At 40.0% G+C, this 18,446-nt stretch overlaps 1 protein-coding gene across 1 annotated transcript in view; it reads right to left on the reverse strand.

Moving 5' to 3' along the window:
* Positions 1 to 301: 301 nt before the first annotated feature.
* The window catches only part of syne3 (spectrin repeat containing, nuclear envelope family member 3), a 65,854-nt gene continuing 47,709 nt past the window's right edge, over positions 302 to 18,446 (reverse strand). Inside the window, exons 14-18 of the mRNA XM_046062636.1 lie at positions 16,701 to 17,211; positions 14,664 to 14,807; positions 9,985 to 10,170; positions 6,457 to 6,498; positions 302 to 2,426 (exon numbers count right to left, since the gene is read on the reverse strand). Coding sequence (XP_045918592.1) covers positions 2,244 to 2,426; positions 6,457 to 6,498; positions 9,985 to 10,170; positions 14,664 to 14,807; positions 16,701 to 17,211 — 1,066 coding nt within the window. The 3' untranslated portion in view covers positions 302 to 2,243. The remainder of the gene's footprint in view (positions 2,427 to 6,456; positions 6,499 to 9,984; positions 10,171 to 14,663; positions 14,808 to 16,700; positions 17,212 to 18,446) is intronic.

Genomic DNA, 18,446 nt, shown 5'->3' on the forward strand with positions numbered 1-18,446 from the left:
ACTGTTAATGAATCAGTCATCCACATCTGTGTGTTCGCACTGTCAGCAACATGATCAACCACTGTTCAACAACACCCAACAGGTTCCAACGAAGGATGGGCTATTTAGTTGAGTTAAGCTTCAAGCTTGGTTCGGGTTTAGTTATTTTTCAAATTTAATTTATAAGATAATTCCTGTCCTGCTCTCTCTCTGTGCCATCTGTCTGGATTTATTTACTGGAAATCTGCTGCATTCCTAAAACCTGAAGAGCTGAAGTGAAACCAGACCTTCTGTGTTCTGTTGCTGAAGTAAGAAAAGAGTGTTCAAAGTGACATTTTGTAATGCATATCACAAAAAATACAGCCATTACTCTGCTCAACAGTATGTCGTACAGGTCATTACATTTGTAAAGACAGAGTTGGTAAATAAATGAAAAAAAAACAAAAAAACAACCCCAATGTAATATTGTTTCTGCCTTCAAAAAAACACTGTCTCACAGCATCACCTGCTTGACAGACTGAAGAGTCAAATGGGGATATATGAAAATAGACACAATGGACTACACAGATTATACATTTTATGTACAGCTAAAAAGTGTTAAAGACAGCATTAGAGGAGTGCTCAGGTATAGATAATGGATGAGGGAGAAACAGTTACTGTGGTGTATGATATGGGTGCTGCCATGCTGGAAGAAGGTCATGGGAACTGCAGTTTTAAAAATGCCAACAAAATCATAGACAGCAAGTGCTGAATGAGCTACTTCTTTACCATAATGTAGAAGGTGTACAGTAAACCCCTGCTACATGTTTCAGTATGATAGTTTTTAAGTGAGTAAGACTGATGACAGAATGAGATGACATGTCGCTAGTGAAGAGTAGCATTTCTCTGTTCAGGTCTTTCTAACCGCAGACGCTCTCACACTGCTCCCAGTCACAACCATAGACTGTATATAAAAAGGTCACAACGCAAGGGTTAGCATTAGCCAGGCTGCTCTCAGTATGAACCTGCACGGCAGTTATGGCTGACCTAATAACACTAAGAAAACACAATTTAATCTTTACAGAGATGAAACATAACATATACTGTATATTTGTTTTTTTGCAAACAAGCTATTTACCACTGCTACATACGGTACCATTAGCACAGCATTAGCTGAAGTTTTGCTTTCCCTCAGGGAGAGGAAATCTAACAGGAGTTATGAGTCCAGAAGTCGACAGAAATGCAATGTTAGCTTCAGTATCATGTCCAGTACTGTTACAATAGTCTTTGGTTTGGATCTTCTGGTACATGTTCCACATTCATATCCGTAGACACATTTCAGTTTTCCTTAGCACTTGAGTAATCTCACCAAGCCAATTAACAGGTTAGTAATTAAACAGGTTTCAAATTGTGTCTCTGAAAGTTTTAGATGTGTGAAAATGATGATTTTTATGTTTAGTCCCTACCAAATGGAGTTTAGGCCTGATATAATAAAAAAACTGCTTTCAGGTTATACTACTACTAGTAGTAGAATAGTATAAAATATAATTTTCTCATTATTACCATTTACCAAATTATTATTATGATGTTTTAACATATCAGTTTATCCCTTCTTGTTCTTACAAAATACTTTTATAAAGGTAAGTGTGAGCAGGTATAGGCTCCAACCCGCCAGTGACCCAGTGCAGGATAAGCATATATCGATGATGATAGATGGATGGATGGATAATGATAATGTTGCTGACTCAGTTTTTACTATTTTAACAAGATTTGTTGGTTTTTGTGTAATAATGAGAACATTTTCAATTGTATGTGTGTTCTTTAAAGCCCAAAAGAAACATTTTCATGAAACATTATATACTGTAAGTTATAACAAGAATGCTGTAAATATACTTTGGTCTATTGGTGACTGTTAAAGTAAAGCTATTTAAAGTTCAGATGAACAGAATTTTGTCTTTATTAGATAAAAGCTGACTAACATATTTAAACTATTAGAAAGGCATGACACTCAAAGATGACAAAAATGGGTTTGGTTTACAGATGTTAAAAATCCTGCGGTCTGGTTATAGTACTTTGACATTCTTAGAATAAGAACTTTCAGATTGAACTGAACGTTGTGTGGTTCTGTTTGTGGTCTTACATGTGGTTACATGAGAAACAGGGGAATGTGACATCTGAAGTAGTCACGTCAACATTTCCCACATAAGCCATGATCCATTATAGCGACATAAGTTGCTGTAGAGAGTGACATCAGATATTACTCTATCGTGTGCCGTCCAGGTTTCCTATGTGGGTGGTGGTCCGTCGTAACGGAGCATGAGGGTGAAGGATCGAGCAAAGTTGTTGGAGAGGGAACAGCTGTTGCCTTCGTCCATGAGGGGCAGCAGGAAGGCCAGTAGCAGCAGAGCCAGGAGAAGCAGCCACAAAGGAAGAGCCAGCCGACACACCCGCTGCAACAACCCGGGCTTCTGCAACAACAGCAGCAACACAGGGTTGGTGGAAAACACATTATTCACATACACAAAAACAAACAACAAAAAAAATATGTAAATGACTAAGCTGAAAGTTATTTTTAAGTGTCTTTCGAACTTATTCGTGCCATCATACAGTCTTTATGTAATCACTAGGGGCAGGAGACAGAGCTTCCAGGCCAATACAGTCCACTAATAAAATAATGATAAGCAAATGTAATTATTACAAGTAAATAATATATAAATATATATAACATATATAGGCAAGTAACATCAACGGTGATTTAGAATTGTGAATAACTTTGGCTGGCCTTTTCAGATTGAGTTGCATTGTATTTGTTTTGTGTGCATCTCTACTGGCTTTTCCAAATAAGTTGGATTCCCTTTCTCTGCAGCTTAGAAATGAAACTAAAAAGACAACAAAGTGCTTAGTACATCAGATTTCGTGCCTCCCTTACTGATCTTAAGACAGTACTCTGTCTTATCAGAAATCCATGATTTCTGCAGAAACTTCTTGGACTGTTTTTGTTTTGTCAATATTTAAGAGATTCAAGATGAATCAAAAAAATGTGATGAATTTGTGATTATTCATTAACTCATAAACACAAGACAGAGGTTTAAAAAGTACACATTTTGTTCTCAATACACTAACAGAGCCTGTTATGTGTAGGAAATCTGAAGGACCATAAGATGAAAGCCAAAGCAGCTCACCCACACAGTCAGAAACATCATGTACTACAGTAAACTGATTCAGCTCAGGCCTCTAGACTCTTTCTCTCAGACTTGTTATTCTGTGAATCATGCTTACCACCTACGTTTCTCTTTAACTTTTTCAACACTGCCTCATTGGAAATAATTTAATGTAAAACAAAACAGTTACCTGCAAAGTTGAAATTCACTGAGGCCAAGCATCAAGCACTGATACATTAGTCAAGAGATGGGGAGATGGGGCTTTCAGGTAATTTTGCATGGGATTGCTGTGTAAATATCATTTGCTAAAATTCCTTCTATTGACACAAGTACTAACAAAAATGTAACTACTGTACTGTACTCGTATGTCAGAGTCCTGTGCCACCATTTCATGGTAGAAAATGTTAAGTTTATAATATAAAGTTAATAAGTTTGTAAATATTACCAAAAACAGTAACAGTTGCTGATATAACAACAATCATTTATTTGTCAATATCTACTAAATTATGATCATAATGCCCAAGGGCTGCTATGATGCATTATACCAGTGGTTCTTAACCTGGTCCCAGGGGGTCGCGAGAATGCTGCTATAGACACAAAAACAGAAAAAAAAACTTACAAATAACTAGAGGGACTATAGTTGTGAATGGAATCACTTTGGGTGGACACTGTAAATATTTTGCACTGTTTAATGCCAACCGCTATAAAACGACAAAGAATAATCAGACCCTGATCAGACAGAAAGCGCTTTGCAGGTTTGAAAACGCGAGGCGCACAGCAGCACCTTTTTTGGTTGAATTTAGAAAAGAGCAAAGCGCTGCGGTTTTTTTAATGTTACCAGGCAACCACTGAATCAGCTGTCCTGTCAGTGTAATCAAAGATTATAGCGGCAGTGATCTGTAATCTTTGGTTTGCCGCTAAGTAATAACGGTCATATTAGCAGAAACCTGATCACAACTCACAGGTCTGAGAAACTACAGTTCTTTCACTGCCACTGGTTAAGAATTTGGTGAAAATTGAACATACAGTGCAAAACCTTCCACTTCCCTCTTTGCTCTCTCAACCGCACAAGGAGCCGGTTGCCCTGGAAAACTACTTTCTTTTGTTAAAATGGATTTTATAAACTCATCTCACAAACTCCATCATTAAAAAAAAAATTACATCATTAAAATAGGGCCCTTAGTTTTGTTAGACTCACCAGCACAATTCTTTTTTTACCCATTCACTTATATGTGTATTAGTATAGATTCGTATTCTGGTCTAGGAGCGTGTCTGCATATAGCCTTTGTATATACTGTAAATAACTGTATACATCTTATTGCTTTGATTTATTTTACATATTACCATATTTCACTTAATTATCTGTTAAGTTGTACGTGTAAGTGAAGGGACTACAAACTGTCTTTTCGTTCTACAACCTTGTGTTGTATAATGATAAATAAACAACCTTGTATAAGAGGGTTAGAGACATGGAGCCCAACAGTAGCAAAGCAGACTGTGCTTTAAATCAAGAGATGACATGCAAACAAAGGTGCCTGTCATTCAAAAACAAAGGTCTTAGTTTAAAAAAAACTTCAATTCTCTCCTGAAGATAAAGGCTGATAAAGGCAGGCAGGAGCCGAACCCTCAGCCTGTAAAGAGCATGTGAAAACAGTCAGGAATGTTTGGAGGGCTGTCTGAGCTGGGGCGTCTGAGGGGTCAACGGCATTCTTTAATCTGCGTACCATCCACTGCTTACTGAATGAATGAATGGTTTGGTTGGTTGGTTGGTTGGGGGTTGGGTTTGATATGCTTGACTTGATGCCAGTACTGGATGGTCAGGTCAGGTGCTTGGCTCTACTGTTCTATTACCAAACTATTTGTTATGTTTCCAGTTCCTTCGGCGCCATCTGCAGAACTTCCCCCTCTAATACTCTAACGTGGTTAATCACTAATCACTTGTTTGTACTGATATCTGAGGAAACCTACCTGTACTGCAGGTTACCCCCAGGACTCTCTTAAATTTAAGACTTTTTAAGACCTTTTAATACCAGCTAGGATCAAATTTAATGCCATATACACTGCCATATAATGGAAAATCTGTATGAATTTTAAGCCTGAGAAAATTAGTTTTAGGAAGTTACCTGAATTTAATCAAACATTTTGTTTTAATACTCACATTCATATTTAACACCAAACAGCTTTTTGGGTGTGTTTGTACTCTGATAACATAAAATGAATCAAGGACGTCACTTTGTGTTGAAAGGTGGTGGGGACATAGCTGATCTGATTAGGGGTGTGACGATACACTATTTTGGTGAAATATTTAATGATGAAATATCTAAAACATTTTGAGCGTTAAACATTTTCTGCACCAATTTATGGCACAATTGTCATTATTAATATAAAGTGAAACATAAAATTCAGGCGACAATTCAGAATATAATGCAGAAATCAGCAGCTTGCTCTTTAGATACTTACTTAGTACAATGCAAATTTGTTTATTCTGTATTTACATAGCATTGCATGTTTTCTCATTGTGCAAATTAACCTCTCTCAAAGCATTTCCATTTGTTTTTTTAACATTTCTTGTTGCAAGCCATTTTTCAGAACATATTTAACAAAAGCTTTAAATAAAGTTGTGTCCCCAGTGTAAATGACACCTATCTGTCATATTAAGAACTCTTATGGTGTGAAACCAGAAATATAAAATAAATTGTGCAGTTTGGGTTGTTCCAGTTAGTTACACCTTGGCTAGATAAGGTAAGGTAATGTAATGTAATATGCCTAGGTGCCAATTGCTTCAGTGATTATTCATCCTGTTCTGTTCTAAAGGCTACTTCTAATATTTTTATTAGTACTGGCTTGAAAGCAGCGGGGACAAGGAGTTGGGTTTGTTTTTTTTCTCGTCCCGGTGATCGGCACATCTGGGTGATTTAAGTTTAAAGGAGACCTATTATGCTTTTCCACATTTTATGACTTATATTTTGATAGCATGTATCAAGCAAAATGTCAAACTGGTTCCAACTGATTAAATGGGAGGGTTTGTTGTTCTATTGTTAATATCACTGAATATCTTTGGGTTTTGGACTTTGGCGAAGGGCATTTTCAATATGTTCTGATATGTTATAGATTAAACAATTCATCAGTTAATCTGGAAAACAGACAGATGAATCCATAAAGAAAATAATTATATTCTAATACCCGAGCGGATCAGAGTGGATATCAGCTTTGATCACGTGGTGAATGTATGTGTTGTGCATGTGATGTATTGCTGTTCTTGCTCCACCACAGCTACTAGTTAGTTCAGCATTATTTGACTGCCAGTAATGCTGCTTTAATTTCTTTAAAAACTTACCTTTTGCACCTTTGCTGGTTCCTCTTCTTTGGCTTGGACTCTCTGCAGCAACATGAAATATTTGAATTAATTGACATGTTGATTGTATTCACAACCTCAAGAAGAGTTACACACACTGATCTTACTAAATTCAAACCACATTCAAGCTCTTGGTGACAACTGACTCATGCAGGACCACACTGTTGAACTGACAGGTGACCTTAGATGTCACGTTACGAAGTCCAGTTGGTTGTTCTTTTTCAACACACATCTGGCAAACTCTGTGCAATTAGCATTCAGAATACTGTATGTTATTGTACTGAGGAGAAGCTACTACTACAGCTGTGTGACAGGGAATCTGGGAAACTGTGACTGTGTAAGCAGTGCCCTAAATAATGTTACACTGCCACCTTGTGGTGAAAAAACAACAGTGCCATTAAGGGGAAATCCCATTTAATGCAAGACCCTGGCATAAAACAGCAATTATAGTTTGCAGAATCAAATATAATTACATTTGTGCTCCAGATTTAATAGAAACTATGACCTGTAACAGTGGACTGGATTGTAACAATTTTATTTTGGGACTCAAATGTGGTTATTCAACATTTCTGCAGGTTTCACCTAGTCAAATTTACATTTGACTTTTTAAGACCTTTTTAAGACCACTGTGAGTGAAATTTAAGACCTATATCACGACATCAAAAAAAGAAAAACAAAGGAGATGCAGTCGCAAAATGACTTGCAGAGTAAATAAATGTATTCAAATAAGGGTTGAGTGAGGTCTTCAAAATTGGCAACAATGAAACATCGAGATGGACGATGACATTGATATGCTACGTAATTAACAAGCGGCATGCGGTGCTGCTGTGAAAAAGAATCACAAAGGCGCTGCGTTTTGTTCTCTCTTTGACCGGTGCTGTATCCCTACAACCCGTTCTCACATCCCGACTCGTCACATATGGACACATTGTCAAGGCCTATTGGCGTTTGTAACGCACTGGGGTTCCCTATAGCGTCATAGGCAGTGGGGGAAGCCCTGTAGCGCCAGTTTGTGACAGTAAAGGCAGGTATATGATATTTAACAGAAAAGACTGAGTTAGAACATGGTTGGGGTGAAAGGAGGGCCAGAACCCTTTGAATGAGGAGACTTGTGTTCATGTCCCCTGTTAAACAAAAAAATCAATATTAGGTTAAATATTTATATTTATATATAAGGTTATTTCTTTTCAGGTCACATCTCATATCAACTGTGGCGAATATGATTGTAGAAGTGAGCACTATATTACAGAGCCTCAAACACTCAAGTTTCTAGCTTAATTACGTCACCATCAAGGAAGCATTTTGTTTTGGGCTGATGTGAAGCAGCTGGTACCTGAGCGATATAAGAAAATACCCAAATATCTTTATCAAGGTTTTTTTCTTAAGGCTATGGCCAGGTTGCAAACTACGGAGGAGCCCTGTAGGCCAGTGGTTCCCAACCTTTTTTTTACTTGGCACCCCCTCTACTTTTATCTAAGAAAAGCTGAGCCCCCCCCAACATCTGACACGCACACAGGAAAATATTATGTAATTACTAATAGCGAATGACAAATCAGTGCCAGCTCTTGATTGGCCTTCACCACCAGTCTCCTGGTGTTTTGTTAAGGTATTCACAAAATACAGGCCTACAGCTTGCAATAACTTAAGTGCTTTCAACATAGGCCTATACTTTACTTGGACGGGCCAGACAGGTACAGTTGCACCTGCCAAAGTATATTTAGTAAACCACTTTAGCATTTTGCAGAGAAACGGTGAGGGAGAGGTCATCTGGTATTACGTTAATGGACAAGCAGGAAATGTTACATTAAGGGGCGACAGTGAACGCACCACTGCAGATGTCAATCACTAACGTTAAGTTTCAGTTTCGTTCACATGCGGCGCACTTGAAAACTCAATCACGGGTGAGTTTATTAAACAGGGCGACTTTATGAAACGTACTGCTGATGGAGAAAGTCAGCTGAGACAGCCGTGAGAGACCAGAGGTGCAGGCTAGGTGTGTGTGAGTGTGGGGAGAAGAGCAGATTCAAGTAAATAAACACTAAACTATAAGGTGGAAAATGACCTACAATAACCTACAGTTAATACAAATAGCCTACAATATACACCGTTACCGAGCCCACCCCCCAACAGCCGCCGCCACCACAGTTGCTGTGGTGTGTCGCGGTTCTGTCTCTCGGATCCGCGACACGAGATCATGGACTTTTGTGTCGTGATTTTGGTCTTTTCAAAACAATTACAGCTCTATAACTAAGTAGTCTGCCTACTATTTTAAGTGAGGAAAAAAAAATGTATACAGACCTTTGTATAAATTATCTAGTGTGTTATCACGATTATTATTGTGCAAATCAAAGTTTTTTTGACAACCTCAAAACAGATAAAGCTTTGGGCACCCCCTGTGATCTCCGGCGCCCTCCCCAGGTTGGGAACCACTGCTGTAGGCTACGCTCCAGCCCCCCGCTTCCCCCCCGCTAGCCCTACTATGGATTGTGTGCACTGGACGGTCAGTGGTCGTTCCCTCTAGCTGGATGAAGTCCGATACTCCTGATTTTATGCATAGCCTAACCCATGTGCTGCTGTAGCTGGAGGCTCTCCACAGCACTGCGCAACTTTCTAATTTCTTCCATCTCACAAAGAAAATAAAGGTCAGGTCAAAACAGTGTAGAGAGGCTGAACGAAAACTACCCACACATTGTAATCCGTTTATGATTAGTTAATATATACAATACAGTTCGCCGAACTAACTAATAGGCTAACAGTTCATGTTTGCAGTGTTCCATTAGATGTAATATTGTCCTGTTTTTACAACTAAAAACCCACTTGTGTTGATGTTCAAGCTCATCGTAATTACATTTAATCAGGCACCGCTATCACCCAAGCGTATCTGCAGTAAAACAAAAACCGATGTTTTTATTGTTTTCTGTTTATCTGTTTTGGTTTGAAAACTGAAAAAACAAAAAAACAACTTGTTTTTTTGCTTTTTCAGATTTGGTTTTGAAACTAAATAATGAAAGAACGAACCATACACGGATTATCCTCAAATATCAAAATGGTATTGGTTTTAAAAATCCCATTTCAGTTGGGCTCTGGTTGGTATGGCTCTTTTACACTCGGTGCTTGGAAGAGCTGCCAAAAATGACTGACATATACTGTCTTGTGAAAGCGAGCAGCTCTTCCAAGCACTGAGTAAAAAAGCACAATAGCAACATAACGTTAGCTTACCTGTGATAAAAAAAAAAAATTAAAGATTGGTACAGAGCTAACTGTGAAAAGTTAGCGGTTAGAAGTAAACTGATGTGCAGTTTGTTAAAAGGATGTACACTACATTATGCAAGTAGAGAATGGCAACAAATAGAGCTGGCCTTCATGTTGGCCCTGCTAGGTTTCTCATGGACATTATTAGATTTTTCTACCAAGTTAGGATTGTTGCATGCATGAACAATACGTTTCTGTGAATTAAAACACAGGCAGTTCTGACTACAGTATATGACCAATAGTCAGCTTCCCTCTCACCTTGGCACTGGTCCTAGCCCTGACGTCTCCCACATCCTTCAGTTTCGACTTATAGAGCATCCATCGGTAGCGAAGTTCCTCCAGACACACATCTTCTGCTGGTCCAGAACCAGCCTCACTGCCCTGACTCTCCTGGAGCAACAGCTGGAACTGCTCCTGACCCCAGGACACTCCTTCCACCAGAGGCTGCACCGGGAGACAGCAGAGTGTTTTAGGTATAATGGATTAGTACAGGAAGTTCCCGGTATCTGTTCAGAGTTACTTCCATTTCAGAAACGACCGAACAGAACTGAAACTTCTAAAACACAAGAGGTTTGTGCAATAGTCTCCTCTGGCTTTTCCATATCCTCAGGCAATCAAAACTTTATAATGAACAGTAAGCATAGTTAAAACAAGTTTACATATAGCTGTGGGAGAAAAGAGGTGGTTAATAAAAACCAACATGTTATGTCCAACAACAGTTATCACCTCCAATAAATTTACAAGTTACAAAGATAGAATATTAATAACCTTAGAAGCATCATCTCTGTTGAAGAAAGGTACAGTTTGCACGCTGAACAAAGTCAGTATCTGCCCTGAGACATTCATTCGATCAGAGTACAGCCAATCTATCCACACATTTTTGAGACTTTGGTATGAGGTTCTTCATTGTGTTTCTGCTGTATTTTACAAATTGGGACATCTTGGAGAAATAGATTTAAACAGTTTGACTGTGTGTTGCATCCCCATTTCTGACAGCCACTGACTTCAAGTCCCTCGTGATGGTCTCCTCTCCACAACTACTAGTGAGGACCTGAACATGTTGGTATATCCAACAAGCATAGTTCTTCATTTTTATTGGTTATATTGTTTAATGATGATCACAGGCTGATCCAATGTGCGTGACTTTCATCATGGCAACTCATTATGTGGTTCAGTAGTGTTTTTGTTCCCTGCGTGCCTGTATGCACTCCCGTTGTGTTGCAGCCAGCATAACGTTCACCACGGTGTCACATGTGCTCAGTGCGAACCTGCTGTCATCTGTGAAAAGAAAAGAATGGGGCGCCAATGGCAGACCTTCCAATTCTGGTGTTCTCTGGCGAACGCCAATTGAGTTGCACGGTGCTGGGCTGTGAGCACAGATCCCACTAGAGGACGTTGGGCCCTCATGCTACCCTCATTGACTCTGTTTCTGACAGTGTGGTCAGAAACATGCGCATCACTAGCCCACTGGATACTGGTCCTGCTGCTGGGATGCCCTTCTGTAGCCCTTTCCAGCTCTCCTCATGTAACGGCCCGTCTCCTGGTATCTACTCCATGCTCTTGAGACTTTGCTGAAATGGCACGTATGGACGTGCTATCCTGGAGGAGTTGGACTACCTGTGCAATCTGATAGAGCCCAACAGAGCACCTTTGGGATGTGGTGGAACGGGAGATTCACATCATTGAATTACAGCCAACAAATCTGCAGCAACTGCGTGATGCTATCATGTCAATATGGACCAAAGTCTCTGAGGAATGTTTGTATGTATGCCATGAAGAATGAAGGCAGTTCTGAAGGCAAAAGGGGGTCCAACCCAGTACTAGCAAGGCGTACCTAATAAAGTGGCCATATATATATATATATATATATATATATATATATATATATATATATAAATAATTTCTTCACTGAATTCAGGAGTCGTCTCAGGCAGGACTGTGTTTTTAACTCACACATTATTAAAATAATATTGTAAAACTTTAATAAAAGGCTGAGCCCAAATTAGATGCAGATTCCTTTTACTGGCTGGGTGTGAGATGTTTTGACAAATAAATGCAGGTCTCAATTAGATGACGGATCTGGTTTCTTTGGATGTATAAAACAGTTTAAAAAAAAAGAAAACAGAATCAAAGCTCTGCTACAGGCTACTTCAGCTTGGATTTCTAGCTTCAGCCTCTTTGTATCCAGGGGATTTGCTCTAGATGGCCCTCTCTTTGCTTGTATCGTAGACTAGCTACATTTGCTTTATCGAAAATGTGTCTCATCACACTCCTAGTGTTAACACAACGTATATACAGTATGGAAATAAGATTAATTGGATTATGTTCGTTCATAGGACGTATAAAACATGATACATGTTTCCATTAAAAGTTTTTAAAAAAACACTAAAATGTTAGGGAAATGACTTTTTCTTTAATTTTTGTTTGCTGGAAAAACACAAAATAATTTGGTAATAAAAATAATTTGCTGTTATCACCATTTATATCAATACAAGGTGTTTATGATCAAATTGTTTACAAGAGCACAAAACTGTTTGCAAGAGTGCCAAGTTCTTCATAGATCAAGCCTAATTTTTCTCTCAAAGTGCTACAGATTAATGCACTTAACTTTAAAATTTACAACATTTTCTTTGGGGGGCATGCCTCCCAACCCCCCCAAGAGAGTCCGATGTCCTCCCACTATAGTCTCACAAAATCCTGTGGGAAACACCTGCAACCAGGCGTGTGCTCATACACGTGCTCGCTTGAACTCATGACTGAGCATAATCCCAAACACAACCGCTTTTATACCAAAATCCCACAATCAGCGCAGAAACACAGAGAAGCCCCTGACTGCAGTATGCAGATCGGGGCGGTGCTCATCATGGGCGGTGTTAAACTATTGACTCCGCCCACTTTGAGCTAGGCCCTTCGGAAAACCCCGAGAAGACTGTAAGCAAAGGGTGGAGGCAGTTGACAAAAGGAACTTTTAAAGTCTTGGAGCACAAGTGAAGTCATGTGTGATGAGTTGTCAAACTTTGTTTTTTGTCAAATAGTTTTATTGCGTTATGTTTTTTTTTAGTAAAGATGAAAAGCGCCGGAGAACTTTATATGGTACACAGGACAGTAATATTCGGTGCATTAGTAGGTGAAGTAATGTGGAAAGCCATAACATTACATATTATATATTACACACGAAAATGTTGCCAGGGAGCTAAAGTGACTCTCTTTGTGACTCCAGCCTTTTCCGATGTTCACCGTTTTCACCAACATCATCTGATTCTGGTTTGGCCTGACAGACTTCATCACATAAAACTTTCTTGTTGATTCTATGCTTATGTGGAGTTTGTGTTGGAGTCTGTGTTGTGCTGGGAGCCGCTTGTTTTATGGTTTTGGTGGACTGCATGTCGTTTGCTGCTGTGTTGTTGCTGTAGTCGCAGAGAGGCTCCAGAGCGTGCATGTAGCTGCATCCCAACCCGGTGGCTTCACATTGAAAGAAGAATAGTGGTGTGTGCTTTATTTATAAGTGAGGCTACAGCCCATTGACAATAAGGCAGTGAAATTTTGATTTATCAATAAGTGATTTCATTGAAAAACAACAACAACAACTGCATGCAAGTCACGGTTTCTCACGGGTCTAACCCAAGTAACAATGGTGACCACACACGCATACACACACGCTATGCCACAAATGCCCAATGACGCACATGCCCGCTTCCTTAAGGGTCAGGGTTGCAATTTTTGATTTCTTTACGCACTTTAAAATTATATTTATATATATATTATATATATTTATATATTATTAAAAGCTTATTTTTTCCCACATTTTTATTTACAGCATTGTATATGATAATAGGCTGGACATTAAGTTATTAGGAGAAATCAAATCTTCTATGTTAAATCAGACATTGAGCACCCCTATATCGCCTGAATGGCATGATCCTCATTTCATAATGCTGCTGCAAAGCTTCACCGGTGAGATTGGCAGTCAAATCGGGCTACGCTCATCAAAGCATCGGATCTTTGGCTATTCGGGGTCAGCCCTAGTTACAGTAATCACTGTGGTGGACTACCTATATCATGCACTGATATGAGCCCAATGGCTGCTTTGGAAGTGAGAAAATGCATACAGACATCTTATAAACTCTGCTTTGCTTTAGCAATAATGTCAGTGTAATTAGTAGTACCTGCAAAAACTTCAGTTTCAGGTTCTTTAATCAATTTTCAACAAACTTGTTATCCAACTCTGGTATATGAAGGTTACAACCACAAGCATTTAAAGTGGTCATATTATGCTCATTTTTAGGCTTATTATTTTATTTAAGGGTTGTACCAGAACAGGTTACATGGTCTTCAACAAACACCATATTTTTGTCATACTGCACATAGCTCCTCTTTCCACCCTGTGTTGGACGCTCTGTTTTAGTTGTGCACTGTCTCTACATCACAGTAACAACTTTAACTCCATTAACTGTCTGGAGGGTAGCTAGTGTTTGGAAGGGAGAGGGGAGGCAGCAGGCCAACGTCTTGTCACTGTGTGCTGCAGCTCAGTGTGTTTTTCCATCGGTGTTTTTGAGGGCGTGTCTGACTAGCTGCTAGGCGAGCATTATGACGAGTGTTTTCTTGTGACGTCACAAGAAAGCGGAAGAAAAGGCTGGACTACAATCGAGCTGTTTTCAGGCAGTTCAGAGCAGTGCTTTCTGTGCGAGATGGGAACTCCCCCTTTGGCTTTTTAACTTTTCAAACCTATTACATGCACAAAAAGGTATGTAACTCAATAAAGGGCGAAAAGCCAAAAAGCAGAATACCACCTCTTTTAGCATTGTAGACATACTCAGCACTTAACAAAGAGCTGGTGAAAACAGTACAGTCTTTACATCCTCCTCCAAGAACAAGAGGTAGTGTCACACTACAACTACATACTGAGCTGTAAAAAGAACACCTTAACAGAAACTCACCTTGAGTGTGTCCTGTCGGATCTTGAGTTCTTTGGCACGCAGCGTTGCTCCCTTGGTACTGAGGATCCTGGAGAGGAGGTCATTTTGTTTGGACAGCCAAGCTTCAAATTCCCTCCTCCTGGATGTTTTCTGTTCTGTGCCCCCCTGTAAAACCCCAAACAACTTAGAAAACTCTTGCACAGCCCACACTAACACTGTGAACAAGTCAGCAGTCATCATACACCATTTTTTGAGTTTAGAGTAGGAATTTGGCTGATGTGTGGATTGTTAAGAAATCCATCAGTGAGAAAGGCTGGTCACAGCAGTCATCTGTCACCAGACCCCTACGCCATCACTGGAATGAATGATAAGCTTTGAACTAACTTTACTCCGTGTCTTTTTTAGTAATTCTACCCCCATTAGCATTTTTGTGCTGATTAAGTAGCAGCAAAAGACCACAGTTTGTACTACAAGATGGCATGAAAGCCTCTCAACAGTACCAACAACCCTCAGAATAGAGAAATGTGGGCAACTGTAAAAATCATATAAATGAATTAAATGACTAGAGTCCATTCACTCTTTTAATTCATTAAGCAATATGAATTTAGCTTATTTTCTGCCAGATCAGCTGTTGTTTGTCTAATTTGAGGAGGGTTGTGATGGCTATCTGGTAGTTTGTGTAGTTTCATGCTCAAACTGTCACATGGCTGCTGTCAAGAGATCTGTTATCTCTGTAATATCACTGGAGTAGTACTTTACATGTGGCTAACACTCTAGTCTGCACTCAGTATGTGCTGTGATACTAATAAATGCTGCACAGCAGACAAGACAACTGCAATTCAATATTTTTCTTTCTTCTTACTTTCTGTTCATAGAATTGCAGTGTGATGCTGTCTTTCTCTTTTAGTCAATATTGTTGAAGACGCAGTTATCTTGTTTGAATAAACTTGAATTTCTGTGTTTACGGTCAGTGTAAGCAACCATGTCGTGACTGGTCAGCTGACCTGTACAGTGTGTTTTCTGCATAGTATTGGCCATGCAGAAAGGGGATCTGTGATTGAGCCTTGCCAGGGTTAGGGCTTGATTATGGCAAAGATCATAATCACGTTTTTTATGGTCAATACGGGGATCACGATTATTGAACACAATTACTGATTGCCTTAGGAAGCCATGCATTTACTGAATTTGCTTCATATTTAAAAATGATTATGCCTTATTCCAAAATCCCAAATTGCCCATGAAATAAGAAACATTAATTGACTGTTCTTAACTTTAAACAGCATCTTAAGAGTGCAGGAGGAGGGTGGGGTGGGGGGGTGGATGGACTGCCGGGGAGGTTCCCTGTGTGTTTGGGTTGCATTACATAATGCTGAAATTCCGTTGAAGCAGTTATAACCCCCGTCAGCTTGGCTCGAGCTGAAACATGCCTCGATGAGAGTGATTTGGGGTTTTTAGGGAGAGACCAGAGGCGCAGCGGTAAAGGAAAGGGTGAGCTGGATTTACAACACAAGACAAAATGAGTGTCTTTGAGAAACAGCGCGCAGCACAATAATCGTTTCATCTCAATTAACTGGTTTTTATAATCGTTGGAAGCCAAAATCAAAATCATGATTAAAATTAATTAATTGCACTGCCCTATTTTTGTCCTCACAGTCAATTTTGCATGACTGTATATTCCCCACCTCTAACATGGGTAAGAACGATCAGTTCAAACAATGATCCACTGTGATGGAAAATTCTGGGTTGAGAGAAATTGTCTACAAGTCCCAGAAAGCATTATGGTAATAATTTAAATACTTGATTCAGTTCACCTGTGTATTTTTGGATCAGTTTCAGTTTGCATGCGATACTCAGGGGTACTGTAGTATTTAGTACTACATTAATGGAGGAAAGCCAACATAACCCTATGGTACTGTTAAATGATCTCCTCCTGTGTTTCTGTGTGGAGGAACATTGTTTATCATTGAAAGTAAACTTTGAAATACACTGGCTCGGCCCACTTTTCTACTCTGCAAAGTCAACCGAGGAGTAGGACGTATGAACACTGCACAACAATACCATTGTGTGTTGCGTTGGTGTTGCGGTTGGTTGCTTGGCTGGGTCCCTTCTTCGTCTTCTTGATGTATCACTGTCAGGGCTTCTATCAGTGGTGGTGTCTTTGGGAACCTTCTGGCCTGATCTGCTGTGAATGCTCCAAGCAGAGGAATCAACTTCATCTCCTTTAAAAGAACGCCCACTGTCCTTGCCTGTCATTGATGGGCTGAAATACTCATTGTCTTGTCTAGGCAGAATGAGGTGATCTTCACCATAGCCCTGGATCCACCCACCCTGCCCAGTCATCGCGCCGTCTCCTGCCTCCCCCTCCAGTGGTCCTCCTCCTGCAGGCTCAGAGCTAGCCTCTGCTGTCTTGTCTTGCTGTTGGTGTCTCTGGCTCCTGGAGCTTCCCGTCCTGACCTGACTGTCCCCCTCCCCCAGACTGGGCTCTGTTGTTATGGATGTGCTGCCCACAGTCAGGCCTCCAACTCTCCTCAAGTCAGACTCTGTCTGCTCTTTGGAGCTGTTCAGCAGCCTGGGAGAGAAAGAAATAGACAGTTGTTTTCATAACTCAGCAGCTGTAAGTCTAATGCATCATAACAACACAAAGACACCGTTGAACATTCTTGCCTCCATCCAGTTTTTTTCCTGGCATGAAATTTGAGCAGTCATACACTTGAGGTAAGAGAAGCTCTTGTTTATTGTTTGTTTATATGAATACATTTATATTCTATACACAACCACTTATCTTAACATTCCAGTGACTGAGCTTGAATGTTCATTCTAGACCTTAGAAACATTGTAGAGCCCAATATACTTCTAGCATTTTGAAGGCTGACACATCAAAAAAAGAGAAAGAATGTATGTAATTGAATTAATGTATGTAATACTTGTAATACTGCAAATTAACCGAGTATCTACTCAATTTTGCGCTTTATGTGATTCTTAAGAAAAACAAATGTTGAAGCCAGGGGCAGACCGGCCATTGTGGCGTTTGGGAGCAATCCCCAACGGCCGGTCCATTTCAGGCCGAACCAGCCAGGGGTCAGGAGTTTTTCTTTTTCAGTTTCCGTTTTACTTTATGATCTGCGACCGCACCGGCCGGCCAGTCTGCTGCAGCGAACGCTGTCTGTGTGTGGGCCAAACCAATACTTTCAATATGGAGGGGGTGTACGAGCGGCCCCTCCCAACTTGAACCAATCTTCGTTTTTGCTGAAATCTGATTGGCTTAACAGGGCCAATCAAAGAAGTTTACTTTCCATTTGGAGCCAGTTTACTCTCCAAACCTTTCGTCGGGGCTGAAGGGCTGTGTGATAGGCTCAACAGAGCCGGTAAATGTGGAGAAGAGAGTGAAAGAGGGAAAAGAAATGTGTGATGCCAAAAAATAAGAATTAAGAAGAAAAAATGTTGGCATAAGAGGCAGCTAAATGTGCCACATTAACCGAGGAATCTCTGTATGAATATTAGCTGTGGAGGTGATGCACAGGGACAGGGTGATGATGAGCCCAGTCATGCTGAGGAGGAGGGAGAGAAGGGACAGGAGGAGCAGCAGGAGGAGAAGGTAAATGGAACCAGACAAAACAGAGAAAGGTACAGGGGCAGTGTGTTTTTAGAATTAGAGAATGGATTATTGTAAGTCATATTTATTAGTGATGTTCTTCTCGTGCATTTGTAACTGTACAACCAGTAAAAGCAGAGGGTCAGCACAGGAGCCAGGGAGAGGCCTACTCAGAGATAAAGATGAGGCATTTTATGCACACACATACACAT

Source organism: Micropterus dolomieu, linkage group LG11, assembly GCF_021292245.1.
Source record: "Micropterus dolomieu isolate WLL.071019.BEF.003 ecotype Adirondacks linkage group LG11, ASM2129224v1, whole genome shotgun sequence".
In the NCBI taxonomy this organism is placed as follows: Eukaryota; Metazoa; Chordata; class Actinopteri; order Centrarchiformes; family Centrarchidae; genus Micropterus; species Micropterus dolomieu.